The sequence below is a fragment of the Phaseolus vulgaris genome, chromosome 2 (genome assembly GCF_000499845.2).
Source record: "Phaseolus vulgaris cultivar G19833 chromosome 2, P. vulgaris v2.0, whole genome shotgun sequence".
In the NCBI taxonomy this organism is placed as follows: domain Eukaryota; kingdom Viridiplantae; phylum Streptophyta; class Magnoliopsida; order Fabales; family Fabaceae; genus Phaseolus; species Phaseolus vulgaris.
In genome coordinates this window covers 22,864,035-22,880,982 of record NC_023758.2, presented here as the reverse complement: position 1 = coordinate 22,880,982, position 16,948 = coordinate 22,864,035, and the positions used below count along the sequence as shown (strand labels likewise).

Below are 16,948 nucleotides of genomic sequence, written 5' to 3'. Positions count from 1 at the left end.
TGAATGATGTTTCAACGGAAAAGTTATAGATGGTCTCTTTGAAATCATAATTTTATAAAGCTAAAATTAAATATATTCTCAATTTTTAAAAGCTAAAATTATATTCTCAATTTTTAAAAATCTTCATCATTAATTTTCCAACTTTCCACATGCATCAAAGTTTAATCATTATCCATAATAATAGTTTTTTTTATTGATAAGATATATACCATTGAAAAACCATTATAATAATATAATAATATTTTACATTAAAAATAAATTAAATATAATTAAAATATTAATTTATTTGTTTTTTAGTGCATATTTATTATATATAATGTTAACATATCAACACCCACAATAATATGCTCATCATAATTATTTTCTCCAACAAATTTTCATACGTATTAAAGTTTAAATCCTGTAGTTTCTAATTTTTTAGCTTTTGCTTCAATTCATTTGATAGTTTTGTCTTCTACTTTGATATAGATATTTTATAATTTGATAGACTTGTAAAAAATATAAATATTTAACGAAACACTTTTGAACTATATCTTGTTTATCGCCTAAAAAAAAATAATTTAAGAACCATTATTTATTAGAAAATTATTTAATTACAAATTTATTTTTTATTATATATATTTATATATAAACTTATCATATTAAAAACTATATACAATTCTAAAATTCTAAGACTATATACAATTCTAAAATTTTAAGAGTTGTGAAAACATTATTTCCTTACAAATATCATTATTACTACGTATTGTTATTATTATTATTACCTAAAAGTATCAAATATTATAATATATTTTTTATTTAATGATATATTTTTAAAATATAAATTGATAGAAAAGACATACATTTAATACAAATGTACTATATATTTAACTTAAAAAATATTAAATAATATTTTAAAAATATTTTAAAAATAATTATACATAACGAATATATGTAAGAAAAATTAACTTAAAGACAAATATTAATGTTATTAACATATTATTTATATAATTTAATTTAAATGTATTAATAAATTTTGTTGGAAGAGGAATACATTATATGTTCTAGATCTTAAAGGATTTTAGTTTTTCATGACAAAATATTCCTATGAATATTTAAAAAAATATAATTTTCAAGGTTATCTTCTTAGATTACAAATAAATAATAATAATTTTTAAGGTTTTTAGATTTAAAATTAAGTTGTTTAATTGTCTCCTGAGTTTTAAATTGATTTTTTTAATCTTTCTAATCCCATAAAAAAAGTCAGTTTTTCTTTCTATCCATTTTTATTATAGATTTTGCGTTCTTATTATCAAATAGGTTTAAATTACAAAATCTACTCTATATTCTTATTTGTTCAGTCAAACATAAACCTGATATATTCATTTAGGTACCAGAAAAAATAATAAATTAATTAAAATGTCCTAAATAAATATATAAAAAATAAGGATTGATTCAAGATTGCGAACTCTAAAAAATAGGAAAAGCAAATATCTCTATTTTTGAATAAAAGACCAAATCATAAATTGAACAAAAGTACCAAAAATGTATTTAAATATATAAAATATCATCGTATAAGTTTTTTTTATAAATATTCATTTTTGACAGCATTTCAACAGGAGGAACGAAATTATTTTTAATTTAAAAAAAGTAAACTTATTATAAATTTAAAAGACTAAAAGTATATTTTAAATTTTTCATTTAAATATATAAACAAACGATTTTTTTATCGTAATATTCTTATTGTACTTATTAAACATGATATACGACTAGATATTTGTTTGAATGAATTTTATTAATACTTTTAAAAAATAAAGTAATATTTTGATTGCTGTAAAAATTGTCTTATGAATTATTTTCCAAAGATTAATTTTGAACTAAGAGAGCAGTTAATTTAATATTACTTTCTTACGGGTATTCGCGCGGGAATCTTGACGCGGAAGTTATAGTCTGTCCCATTGACACACGCGTCTTTTCTTCATTGGCACACCATTTCCCTCTCGCGTTCTGAAAAACTCAACGCTCCATTACTGCAACAAGCTCACTCTGCTTCAATGGCTTCTCAAAACCCTAAGCAAAGAAATTCCCTTTATCCTCAAGTAAACGACTCTAATCCCGATGCTCCCTCGCCTCTCCTCGATGTCAATCGCTCATCCTCTTCGCAAGCCACACTCTACCCCTCCATTGATTACAACGACCTCGTTCAGAACCTCTTTTCCGAGGATGCGTCAGCTGCTGACTCCCCCTCCGCGCCGCCTGAGGCCATCGAGGAGATCCTCCTCCGCATCCCCGGAGCGATCCTCAACCTCGTCGACAAGGACTACAGCGTCGAGCTTGCGTGCGGTGACTTTTCCGTCATCCGCCTCCGGCAGGGAGACAACGCAGTCGCCGTGTACGCGCGCGTCGCGGACGAGATTCAATGGCCGCTGGCGAAGGACGAGACCGCCGTGAAAGTCGACGATTCGCACTATTTCTTCTCGTTCCGCGTCCCCAAGGGCTCCGATCCTGGGGAGGAGGAAGAGGATGTGCTCAGCTACGGGTTAACGATCGCGTCGAAGGGGCAGGAGAGGCTTCTGAAGGAGCTTGACTCGGTTTTGGAGAGCTGCAGCTGCTTCTCCGTGCAGAGGGTTTCGGAGAAGGCGAAGAAGAAAGGGGAGGCTCTGGATGGGAGCGTGGCGAAGGAGGTTTCGCCGAAGGATTTGAAATCGGGGAAGAAGAAGGAGATGATGGAGGAGCGGTGCGCTGCGTATTGGACTACTTTGGCGCCCAATGTGGAGGATTATAGTGGAACTTCTGCGAGGATGATCGCTGCAGGGTCTGGACATGTGGTTAAAGGGATTTTGTGGTGTGGGGAAGTGACAGTGGATAGGTTGAAATGGGGGAATGAGGTTATGAAAAAGAGAATCACTCCTGGTTCGAATGCTGAGGTTAGTCCTCAGACCTTGAAGCGGATTAAGAGGTGGGCTATTAGTCATACATAATCTTGTTATTGTTAATGTCATCGTGATATCTATCCCTAAATCTACATGGTAGTTGTGTGTCAAAGATTTTTTGCGTTAATCTTGTTAAAAATTGGTAATTTACCTTTGAATTTTCGGAATTTGATTAAATGTATCATTAGGATTGATTTGTTATACAACTAGGAGTTTAATTTATATACATTGTTAGATTATAAAATTATAAGTCATCAATTAATCAGAAATTATCATTATGGTTTGTAAGAAATTGTGCTAAAAATAGTTTGTAATTGTAAGCAACATGAAAATCCTTTATACTATTGGTTAAATAATTAGAATTCACTTTCGATATAACTTTTAAATAATTGTTACAAAGAGTAAGATTTTTCAAATGAGTATATGACAATCTATAGTGGGATGTAAAAAAACCTTTACATTTTTAATGTATTACAATTAAATTTTAATTTTACCTATGGTTAATGAATTCTTATTTTAAGTACTTGGTTTTGTAATTAAGCTTCAAATAGTATTGTAATACGTCTGTACCCAAAATAATTTGGTTTGGTAATATGCGATGAGTTTAATTTTGATGCATTTCTTTTGCAATTTTTTTCAAGATTCAACTAATTAGAAATCATGGTATGAATTTTAAACTACTTATTATGAAAATCAACAAACTTGTTAGATTGTCAATGCGTGTTATTAAAAATTGTAAACAATAATTGACCTAAAATCTGGATCTGCCAGTATATTTCCATGTCATGTCTATAACCAATGTTTATTAAACGAGGGAGATAGAGTCAGCTGCTTTTTATGTTGTTATAGTTAGTATCTTTTTTGTTTTATCAGTTGAAGTGATTATTTAATTGACAATTTGGACCTTTGGTTTGATATGCGTCTCTTCAGGGTTAAGAGAGTTACTAAAATGACAGAGAAAGTAGCAAATGGTTTCCTCTCTGGGGTCGTGAAAGTGTCTGGATTTTTCACCGGTTCAGTGGTAAACTCAAAAGCTGGAAAGAAATTTTTCAGCTTTCTACCTGGGGAAGTTATACTTGCATCGTTGGATGGATTCAGTATGTCAGCTATATTATTACTACCGAAATGCTTGAGTTCCTTGTTTTAACAAATAGCTAAATATTAAATATCTTTCAAATAAAATGACAGGAAGTATTAGATAACCCATTGATTTGTGATTCGACTTTCACAATTGTTTAGGCAGTTGTTTGTAACATGACTTTCAGACGACTTTGAATTTTGTGACTCATGAATAAACCTGTGCGATTTCGTATCATTCACATGGATGATATTAGACCGTATTGTCAACACGATGGGGGTGTTTTCACTTGAAAATTGAGCACAAGATAATTACTAGAATTTAGACTTTTGTCAATTTGTGTGTGTGGTTAAGTTTGGTCCTAAATCCAAAATCTAAGAAAAATATCAGCTCAATTATTCAAAGTGAATTTATGATAGTTTAATATTATTTTTGGTGATCAAAATTGTAAATCAAGAATTAAAAATATTGCCCATCTTTCAATAAACATGCGGATTTTGTGCTTATATTAGAGTTGGTTGGAATTGCCTTGTGTTGTAGATAATTCAGTTAGTGCTGTATGCTAGGTAGTTAATGGGCCATTAACTAACTACTTATAATAGTTCTATAAATAGTAATGATGTATTGTGATAGATGTGTGTGAAATATAAAATTTCAGATTCAGTATTCATACTCCTTCTCTTTGCCTTTTCTTCTCTATTCTTGTGAGTGTGTTTAGTGTGTTCTAACACCTTGCTTAATTAGTTTGTTTCATTCCTTGTTTCAATGTTCACAACATATAAGAATATGTTTGGTTTGATAGAACATTTTCGGTTTTCATTTGTTTTCTTTTTCCAAAATAATTAATGAAATATCATCTTGTTTTCGCTTTGTTTCTTGTTTTAAAAAACGGATGCATAAATTAGTTAAAACAATATTTGCTTCTTTTTGTATTTTCTGTATAAAAATTAGAGTGAAATGTTGTGACATTTTATTATTATTTATGAAAACTAAAGTAGAAACAGAAAATGTTCTCTCAAACATAACATGTTATAAGTGTCATAAATAAATAAATTAGGAGGTATTGCTATGGTTAACCAAATGTCAATTATTTTCACCGGATGTTACAATCTATTTGGTCTGGTTGTAACACAAGATCTTCTATCTACATTTTCACCCTTACCACCAGTTATGATTGTATGCTGAATTAATTTTTTAATGATAATGATTAGTTATCCTAATATGTTGTTTATGTTCTATACACTTTAATGATTCTGGAGTTCGGTAGGATTGAAGAACATTTTAAGCGAAGACCTGGTGTGGGTACATGTTTAGAAATTGGATATGGGGAATAGAGATGATGACGGCATTGTATTTTCACAAGGGATATTCATGTGCATGTGATTGGTCATTCCTTTTTCATTCAGATAAAGTTATCCTCTTCAATAATACCTGAGTGTGGAGATACATAAACGTAGTGAGTTTACTTTTAAGTTTGATCTGCCAGACTTACAGATTTCTTGAATCAGTGTAGCAAGATTATATGCTGTTTGATATGACTGTGATAGGGATTTGAGTATTATGGGGTATTTAAGTCCCACATTAAGTAGTGTGAGATACGTGGTGGAGTATTTAAGTATTTTGCTCTTTCTTAATAGCTAGTTTTAGGGTGGATTCAGCAAGTGTTTAGGTGCCTATAAGACTGATGTTTGTGTCAAATTTAGTAACTCAAGGTCATTTACCTCTCATCAGATCTCCTTGATTCGTCATGTAAATATTGTTAGGGCCTGCCATCTTGGTCCATGAATAATTTATAATCATTTACATTCATTGACCAACACTCTTATATTTGAATTGTTAAGATTGGCAAACCATGATTTCGTTGTTTTTTTTTATCGTTTACCAATCTAGTTATTACTTAATAGTCTGTCCAGTAAAAGTTTGAATTTTCTTATTTGCATGCCCTCTTAAGTTTCAAATTTCTTGTAAATAGGTAAAGTGTGTGATGCTGTTGAAGTGACTGGAAAGAATGTGTTGTCAACATCATCGACTGTGACCACCGAGCTTGTTGATCACAGGTAAAGCTTGATATGTGCATTATGTAGTGTTTTACCTATGCATCAGGGAGTGAGTCTGGTGATAGTATGATGTTTGCCTTTCTTAAACTAGTGATCAATATCTCTTGCTTTTTACTGCTGTGATTAACTGATGATATTATGGGAGCATACGGCACACAAGTAATTTTTCACTGGTCCGTAAAATACCCACTTCATACCAAGAGTTCTAGATTCTCATACTTGGAGTGTGAATTAAAAATTTATTCCGTGTGCAATCGCCAAGAATGAGAAGATCTTGACTTGTCTAGTATATAATAATATCCCAATGATGCCATCCAAACTGCGGATTCTAGTAAGAGAGTTACAGTTATTAAATTGAAAGTATTAGCATTTAATATCTTGAAAATCCTAAATCTTTCAATACTTCATTCTGAGTGATTAGAATTAGTAATGCATATTATGTTCGTTTCTTGACATTTGCACTTAGGGCAAGTCAACTAAATTCTATTTATTTGCCTAATGTGCTCTGAAATGCTATTATTGGATATCACGTTGAGGATGTGGTGTTAGTAAACATTAAAAGTTAGTTACACTGTAAAATAATATTCAGTTTGATCCCTTAACCATTGCCTTTAGGAAACTGTATATCATTTTCCATGACAAGCTTTCAGAATATAAGCATAAAATATAGCACGAGTGGAATGCCATTCTGCTTCTCTAACAATTCAGAAGTGAATTTGGCAATCTGTATACTGCAGGTATGGAGAAAAAGCAGCTGAAGCGACGAGTGAAGGCTTTACTGCCGCTGGTCATGCTTTGGGTACTGCGTGGGCTGCTTTTAAGATTAGGAAGGCTATCAACCCTAAGAGTGTTCTTAAACCTACAACCCTAGCCAAAGCTGGTGCCAAAGCTGCAGCTTCTGAATTTAAGGGTAAAAATTCCAAGTAATATTTATGCCTGGAGTTCTTCAATTTAGATTGTCCATCCTACTGTCATAAACTTGTACTTTGACTTTTCATTTCCCATTTTTTTCTCTATAGGAATAGGCAGGGGAATATCAACGCGTGATGGTAGTTGTTGATGTTATCCTTTCCCTATTTTCACTGTGTGAATGGGATTTGGATCCTCTCATTTTTTCTATAGTTTAGAGAAAGACAGATACCATGTGAGAACCCACCATGATTTGTCACGAGATCCACTAGTTTTATTGATAAAAAAATATTCTTTAACCATATCTCGATACGGGAGAGCATGGTGGGATCCAAATATGTGTGTGTGTGTATATATATATATATATACTTGATGTGCCTGTGTATAGGAACTGTATTTATTGTGTGGGCAGCAAGAGCTTCCAATATGTAAGGTGTTGAATGTTGGAAATTGAAATCACTTTTTAGTTCTGGTCTCCGTGAAGTGTGTTCATTGTTGGCACGAGTTGCTTCGGAAGTGCGATTTAATTTACATATCACTTTCACTCTTTATGGACTGTGGACTGAGCCACTTAGGTACAGACAAATTTTAAATGTGTGTAGGTGATTGGAAGTTTTGAAAAACTCAGTGCAACTTTTCTAGATAGTTAGATGGGGAAAAATGGTAGAAAATTAGAAGTTGAAAACGAACCCATGTACAATATCTTAATTTTCACTCTTCTATGTGCTATGTGTAAAATAAAGAAAAAGGTTATTTTGTTTGAAAATCAGTGAAAGTTACATGTACTCTTTTTAATAATCTTACATTATTATTTAGCTTTTTAAAGTTATATGGATTATTATATTAGGAATTTTCAAGACTTCCTCGTCATAATCGATTTGAGAAGTTATGATTTTAATTTTTAAAGAGTTACGTTATCTCTTTACAAATTTATAAATGTTTTTCATATTCTTTATTATTAAAGGCTTAAAATATAAGACAACAACTGTACATATCCAACATGACAAAAATACAAACTTAACTAGTTAATAGAATACAAATATATTGTTTTCCAACGGTTTACCTCCCCCTCGAGATTTTCACATGAAAAAAGAATTTACTACACTAAAGCTAATTTAAGAGTTTAATAATGTTAAAGGGTTGTTTTAATTATAATTTCTTTACCTAGTGGATGAATTTGGCAACAATTAAAAAAAATATCTGAGATATCACTTTGAGTTAAAAAAATGAAATAATACAGTGATAGATATAAATTTGAAAGATTAACTTCTTGTATGACGAAAAACATTAACTTAATATTTATCCTTATCCTCATTATTATATTACGTGAGCGCAAAATATTTTATGAACTTTTCAATTGTTTATGAATATTTAACAATCTCCATCTGTGACCTTCTGAAACATAAATTTGGGGAGAGAATAAAATGAGTAGTGGGTTATGGAATGATGAGGTGTTACATAAGCATAATATTTTTCTTTAGGTGGCATGGGAGGGTAAGCACCAACTTAAGTCACGACAGTGATGTTTTATTTCAAAATTCGGTGCCCATTAACTTCTTTAACTCTCTCTACCGAGAATGAATGAGCAGAATGAAGTGTGTGCATATATATATATATATATATATATATATATATATATATATATATATATATATATATATATATATATATATATATATATATATGGCCCAAAAGACATGGATTCCACTTGATTTCATTCATTGAACATAAATCTCCCCATGATTTGATTGATATTTTGACATTCTGATCACAGTGAAGTGGACTTCTGTTATTGCCATTTAAAATTATCTTCTATATATCTGTTCTTACAGGAAATAAAGAGAGCTCTGAGATTCTTGAGGTAGGGTTGATTTCTCTTTTTTTCCAATGTTTAATGAAAATGTACTTTTTGAAGAGTTATTTATAGACTCTTTCAGATAATCATTAAAATTCATAAATAGCCTCTTAACCATTAGTCGGCTGTTTATCTCATGATAAGTCATTTATCTGTGAATTTATAACGCCATAAACCCGGTTATAAAGACTAAAAACCAAACCAAGTTATAATATTCACGCAAGAAAAACCACAACTTAGATCGAATTTAATTCCTTCTCTGTCGGCCTCCATGGAATATATAAAACTAGTTTTAAGTATATGTGACAAAGAATTCACACTTTTTATCTACTCTTTTCTCTTTAGTTAGTGCCCCAAGATTTTGCATATCAAGCTTCTGCCTCACAATTTGCTATATGGTGTCGGCTATAACACACCAAAAATCTACATTATTGTTCCAACTTCTTTAGGAACACATGCAATATAAGGTAAAACATTTTTTACGTCATTTGTTTGATGTTAACAATGTTCTTCCCCACGCTCGGAAATCATACAAATTTTATTATGAAATATTATTTGCATACCTTTGAGTTTTATATCGCTTTGATCAATCTTAAGATATTGATTGCATAATTGGGTGTGTTATCCACTAAGTGCCACCTTATTTTGATTAACAAAATACTTCTTCTTACCTTAAATTCATCGAACTGAATCAATTTGGTTGAGTTCAAAAATGGCAAAATGAAGTTGTTTTTGTAAATGTGGAATTTGTTCAGCAAGATGAGCCTATGACCCAACGAAAAATTCTAGGTGGCAACTAAATGAAATGCCCCTTTAGAGAGTAATATTTTTCACCAAGAGAAAACTGTTGTTTTGCACTTATGAGAGAAAAATTTTAAAAAAATATTGACGAGACTTCACTTTTCAAACATTCTCCTAAACTGGTGTGATGGATGGTTCATTCCTCTTCATTTTCCGTTTCTTCACCATTTTTATGTTACACGTGTCAATGAATACCAAGACTCATCTTTGGTGGGGTTTAATGTAACTAAACATACTTCCGTTTATTCATGTTTATCTGTCTATATCAGTGTTTTTTTTGTCTACTTGATGCTGGATGCTTAGTGTGGATTAACTCAACTTTATTTTTAAATTGAATGTGAAAATGCTTTCAAACTCTTGAACTAAAAGTATAACTTCTAATGGACTTTTTTTTTTTCCAGGAACACACATCTAAATGACTTATTTTTTCCTTAAAACTTTATGATCTTTATCATTCTGTTTACTTAAATCAATCATTGTTGTTTTAATTTAGATAATATAATTTTGTAATTTTAAGTAAGTATTGTGTAAACTCTTAAGACATGATACTCTATTTTTATCACTTTATTGATCTTCAGTTATGTTATATTTTTAACTTTTAATTTTTTTCATGTTATTCAAAGAGCTACTTAAGTTATTTTGCGATATTTAATTTTTCTGTTTTAAGTTATTGAACTTTGTTTGTTTGATCCAACTTTCTTTTTCTGTTTCAGCTAGGTCTTAGTTTTTTTCTTATATATACACCATGTATTTTACTCTCTAATACACAAGTAAATAAGAATTTTTTTTGTATTTTCTTTTTTCTACTTTTCTCTCTTTTATGCTTAAGTCATTGTCTCTTTTTCATTTGCAATTAGGGTTCATCATAACCTCCCTTTCTCCATTGGGATTTCGTGCGATTACGTGCGCTCTATTTGATGCACCACATCAGACAAGGAATATTCATCTTCATTAACTGTAATATGGTATTAGAGCCATTTAAAGTCTATCCTAGCGAGTGTTTGTTGGGTCTATCGTGCCATCCGCTATCGGGCCGTTATCGGACCACCCATAATATGTTGTCCCACGCTCGAGCTGTCACTCTCGGCGTGGGGGGGGGTGTTGGAGATCCCACATCGACTAGAGATGAGAATATTTAATTGTATATAAGTGGGTGCAAACCTCACCCCATGAGCCGGTTTTATGAGGTTGAGTTAGGTTTAAAGTCCACTTTGTAATATGGTATCAAAGCTCTTCATCTGCTGCACTTCTCTCTGATCTTTATTTCCCTCTTTGTTGTTCATGGTTATCTTTTCTGTTCTCTTTCAAAATCTTGATTGAGTTTAAAAATCTCTTAGGAAATGTTTAATGAAAACCCTAGTCTTCATAGTCTTAATAGTAGTCACACTATTACATGCAATTTCTATGGTAAATATGGTCATACTGAGGCTGTTTGTTTTCGCAAAGTGGGTTTTCCTTCTGGTAATGTTAAAACCTCAAAGTTTTCTTCTACTAGAAAAGTATGCACTTTTTGTAATCGTTTTGGCCACACTGTCGACACCTATTATAAAAAGCATGGGTTCCTTCCTGGCTACAAATTCACCAATTGGACATCCCAAGCCAATAATATGATTACTACTGACACTTTTTTCTGAGTTTTTTTCCTAAAGAACAGGATGTAAAGGGGATTCAACTTACATCACAATAGTGTCAATTCCTTACCAACATTTTGTGTCAGCAAAACCTTGAGGATCGTGCCCCTCACACTCAAATTAATCAAGTCGGCACCTTCTCTACGGATGAAATCTCCAATACTGAGCATTCTTCAACGAGTGAGTTTCTCTCTTCACTATCTGCTATAAAAGAATCTTGGATTATTGATTCTGGTGCCACAAATCATGTTTGTCACAATTTGAACGTTTTTACTACTTATACTAAAATTAAACCTGTCTTAATTAGTCTTCCAAATGGAAAAACTGTTTATGCCACATATTTTGGTTTAGTACGTTTTTCTGATAAGTTTTATTTGTCCGATGTGTTATATGTGCCTCATTTTCAATTAAACTGAATATCTATTTTTAAACTCACACACCAACTTAAATGCACTTTAACTTTCAGTTCAACCCACTGCATTATACAGGACAATCTCACCCAAGAGAGGATTGGTATAGTTAAAGCCACCGCTAGCTTGTACCTTGTCACTACCTTGCCTGCTTCTAGCCGTTCTAAACCACATTGTTTTTCTCCTTTTATTAATTGTAATATCACGAACAAAACATTGTGGCATTATAGACTATGACACCCTTCACTTGAAAGATTACATGTCTTAAGCAAACAATACTCTTTTATTACTGTTGATACTCATCATGTATGTGACACTTGTAGTCGTGCAAAACAGAGAAAACTTCCTTTCACTTTAAGTAATACTGTTACCTTTGCTATTTTTGATCTTGTACACTTTGATATTTGGGGACCATGTTCCATAATTTCTATGCAAGGTTTTCGTTATTTCTTGACTATAGTTGATGATTACTCGCGTTATACTTGAGTTATTCTGCTACATAACGTATCTGAAGTGCGTCAGCACATCATTAACTTCACTGTTTTCGTTCAAAATCATTTCAAAAACTAATATAAAAAATGATTCATACTGATAATGGTGTTGAGTTAGCTATGTCAAATTTTTATGCTTCAAAGGGAATTATACATAAAAAAATCTTGTGTTGAAACACCACAACAAAATGACATTGTAGAACGTAAACATCAACACATACTAAATGTAACTCAGGCTTTACTTTTTCAAGCAAATCTTACTCCTATTTTTTGGGAATTTGCTATAAATCATGTTGTTTTCTTAATAAATGCTATTCCTACTTCATTACTTAATAACATCACTCCTTATGAAAAGTTGTTTGGAAAACCATATGACATTTCCTTTCTAAAAGTGTTTGGTTGTCTCTGTTATGCTAGTACCATTACTGCACATAGGAAAAAATTAGATGGTAGATCTATCAAAGGTATTTTTCTTGGCTTCTGGCAAAATACAAAAGGTTATATTATCTTAAATTTAAAGTTTCATAGTATAGAGATATCAAGACATGTAATCTTTCATTAAAACCACTTTCCATATAAATTGGACAGTGGCTTGCCTAAGGACCCTAACACTTTATCTCTCCATATTTCTAACACATATAATTCTGCTTTTGATTTTTTTTTTCTGATACTGCACCTCCTGTCGAGCCATGTGCCTCTACTCCTGCACCCAATATTGTCCCTCCACCAGCCTCATTATCCTCTGATCTTCCAACAAATAGTGCCTATGCTCCTGCATCCAACATTGCACCTCCACCAAAAATATCACCGCCTGCATCTCCAGGAAGCACCTCACCCCAATTTCCACACTGCAACCAACATTTTAAGTAGTAGATATCCTATTCATAATTACTTGTCTTACAATTCCTTATCTTCCAATTTTAGAAATGTTAATTTCCTTTATCAATTCTCATCCTGAACCTCAGACATATAACGAAGCCTCCAAACATGCTTCTTGGCAATCTGCCATGCAAGATGAGCTTCAAGCTCTTGCTGCTAACAATACTTGGCAACTTACCCCTGTCCTTCCAGGAAAGAAAACTATTGGTTGTAAATGGGTATATAAAATCAAATACCATTCTGATGGCACTGTTGAGCGCCACAAAGCTAGAGTTGTTGCCAAAAGGGTTCACCCAACTTGAAGGACTTGATTTCTTAGACACTTTTGCACCTGTTGCTAAACTCACTACCCTGCGCCTTCTCCTTGCTATTGCCACTACCAAAAATTGGATTTAAAAACAACTTGATGTCAATAATGCCTTTCTTCATGGTGATCTCCATGAAGAGGTATACATGACCCCCCCACCTGGCCTCTCTCTTCCTTCTCCCCAACATGTTTGCAAGCTTCAACGATCTTTGTATGGCCTTTGTCAAATTGGTCGCCAATGGTACGCCAAGCTTTCTACTTTTCTTTTATAAAATAATTACTCTATTTCTGCTGCTGATCACTCTCTTTTTCTTAAATATAATAACGATAAACTCATTGTTATTCTTGTTTATGTTGATGATTGTTACTCTACTGTGACAAAAAATATGCCTTTCAAATAGTGTCCAATCAAGTCCTTCATGAACGCACCAAACACATCGAAATTGATTGTCACCTAGTTCGTGAAAAACTTAATTATGGTCTCCTCAAACTACTGCCAATTACTTCTGCCATGCAAGTTACTGACATATTCACCAAGCCCCTTGCTTCCGCACAATTCTTTACTCTCAAATCCAAGCTGGGCCTGACAAATATCTACTCCCCAGCTTGAGGGGGGTGTTAACATATTTAGTTTTTCTGTTTTAAGTTATTGGGCTTTGTTGGTTTGACCCAACTTTCTTTTTCTGTTTTAGTTAGGTCTTAGTAAATGATCATTTAGGTGATATCATATTGTACATATAATGATATTTTCAACACTTTATTTGAAACATATCACATCAACAAGTAATATTTGACGATGATGTAAGTTTAATTTTAAATATAATTCTTTTTCACACTTAGTTAACATTTATTTTATCAAATTATGAAGAAGATGAGACACAGAAAGTCATATCACAAACTTTCTAACAACTTAAGCCAAATGTAAATATCAAAGAATCACTTAGGTTATTCAAAAGTGAATAACAATGTAAAATGTTTGGTATAATATTTTAATTTATTTCAAATACATTTAAACACATTTTTTATTCACAACACTAGTACAAAAATAAGTCTTCTACGTCACATGTTTTACATTGGACTTACAAAACAAAAAAATGTGTGATGATGTTTTTTTATAAAAAAATTGAAACTTGTTTACGTCAGACTATATGTAAATAACATTTTTTGTACATTAAACTCATAATAGTCATATGTAAAACGATTAAGTTGGAGCCATCAGTTTCTTCTTCCTTGCAATTTTGATATAATTTTTCCCTATCTCATTTTTTCTTCTTTGGCGACAACTACTGTTGAGACCCCTAGACAATCTAGACGACACACCTAGACGATCTATAAAGCTCTTAGACTGTACATTAAGCCCATGGATAGTCTACATCATACTATACAATCTGATAACCAAAAGACCATGTATATGTCAGGTTAAGTGTTTTATTTATGAGTTGAATGATTTAATAGTATGTTGTATAACTAAAATACGTAGTAAACCAACTGAGAGTCTACGACTTTTGTTCATCATAGATATTATTTTGTTTTAAAACAATTAATTGTGAAAAAAATTCTTCAAAATACATATGTTTGCTAAAAATATGTTTAACCAAAGTAATATAATATCTGAAGACAAAATGATTTTATCAGCTATGATATATTATGAATATCTCTATTTTTTTTAACATAAACATGTTGAATGATTGAAAGTCTAAAGTAGTATAATTTTAACATCACATATTATCGAGAACAACAAGATTTTCTTATTCTCTTTCTATTTTGTTTTTAGTAACTCATATTGTAAATATATTTAAATCAGTTTCTTAAACATATTGGAATAAAAAAACAAATTAAAAGGTTGTAAATCTAAGCTTTTTGTTTTGATCGTCTATCTCTATAAAAGGGAAGGGGGGAAGGGGTTGGGGGATCAAAATCTTCAAATTTCCTCCATTTACTACATTTATTTATTTTTTAGTATTTTTTAGACATTTTTCTAGATTTTAGGCATTTAGTTTACATATTTATACTATAAAAAACTTTGAAATTTTTTTTGGTGTTTTCTTATACCAAATAGATATTTATCAAACTTTTATATCTTAGATATTGCATACTTCCATGTCCAATTTTTTTCATTTTGTGATTTTTTTATTTTGCATATTGTTCTCATTTGTGCGTGTAGAACAAGGTCATTGCAATTTGTATTTTTTCTATATTTCAGGTTTCGGTTCTAAGCCAAAACCAATTAAAGTTAATAAAAACTCCAAAAATTTATAATGAACCTTACCCAAGTCCAACATATGTTGGCTAGTGTTTGATTTGACGTAAATTTATGTCGAATATTTTGTCTGTCGTTAATTTACGTAACCCACTTCAATGTCAAACTCTGAACAAATATAAATAGTCCTAAATATCCAACATGAAATGTCTCTTTTGCACTACTGTACTTGATTAACATTTATTTTTTTACATGTTAGAGGAGACACAACAACCTCAATCATAATCCTTTTTTATCACTATAGCCTCTGCAACAATATGGTTGTCAATATACTTTTCAGTCAACTCTAATGTTTGAATATGTGGATCATTACCATTACATGCACACACACCCTTCATACTGACAAGTTCCTTAAATCTATAATAGTTTTCTATCTCAACCAAATTGTTTTTTCTATCACATTAAATACGTTTGACTTCGACAATGACATCACTCTCAATTTATAATTCAATGTCATCTATGGATTGTTATAGACCTACAATACCTTGATATATGTCCAATTATAATGGAACTAAAGATAACGGAAACAAGGATGAAGATAATAATAATAGTAATGACAATGTCCAAACACAATTTCATATACAAGTTTAACTACAACAACAAAGATCTAAAAGAAAAACTAAAAGCCGGATTTGTGGCACCTGACTCATAAATATTTATTTATCTTTACTTATTAAATATTTAATGTTATTCAAAATTAATTCCCACTTTATTAAATTTATGTTTCTTCATTACGAGTCTTTAACATTGTCATTTATTTTCAACTAAAATTTTATTATTTTATTATTTTCCAAAGTATATTCAATTAACAACATTAATTTAATATTAAAAATTATAAGTTAATTTTAATTTTTTTTTAAAAATATAAATCACATTTTTAAATCGATAAAAAAACAAATAAATTGATTAAAATAAATAAAAAAATCAATGAACATGTGCTTTTAAAATCAAAAACAAAAATCTAAAAAAAAATCAAATATAAAAAAAAACAAAAGCAGGTTTTAAACAAGAACCAAAACATGTAAGCACAATTTAAAAAAAAATAAAAAGATATATAAATTATTCTTTAGAAGTACGATTTGTTAAAAGAAAATTGTATTTTTTTAGTATAGTCTAACACATATTGCAGGGATATCTGATGGTTCTAGCATTCTGGATACAGTTTCTCAGTTTTGGACAGGTTGCGATTGAAATATTCCATTGTCTTTACAACATATTGTTGGGTCTATTAGTGTATAAGTTCAAGAGTGGAAGGGTGAATTGAAGTTATAAAATTTTCACAAACATAAACTGGTTTACGGTGTATCAGAAGAAAAAGAACAAATTGATTTTAAAAGGAACAAAATAATTTTTCAATA

At 31.1% G+C, this 16,948-nt stretch overlaps 1 protein-coding gene across 1 annotated transcript; it reads left to right on the top strand.

Annotated features, from left to right (window-relative positions):
• The first annotated feature begins 1,948 nt into the window (after positions 1 to 1,948).
• Positions 1,949 to 7,433, top strand: LOC137810949 (protein EARLY-RESPONSIVE TO DEHYDRATION 7, chloroplastic-like). The gene is made up of 5 exons (XM_068612464.1): positions 1,949 to 2,938; positions 3,843 to 4,009; positions 5,963 to 6,047; positions 6,785 to 6,957; positions 7,067 to 7,433. Exons 1-5 carry the CDS (start codon positions 2,034 to 2,036, stop codon positions 7,105 to 7,107), a joined length of 1,371 nt encoding a protein of 456 aa, XP_068468565.1. The 5' UTR covers positions 1,949 to 2,033; the 3' UTR covers positions 7,108 to 7,433.
• Positions 7,434 to 16,948: the final 9,515 nt, after the last annotated feature.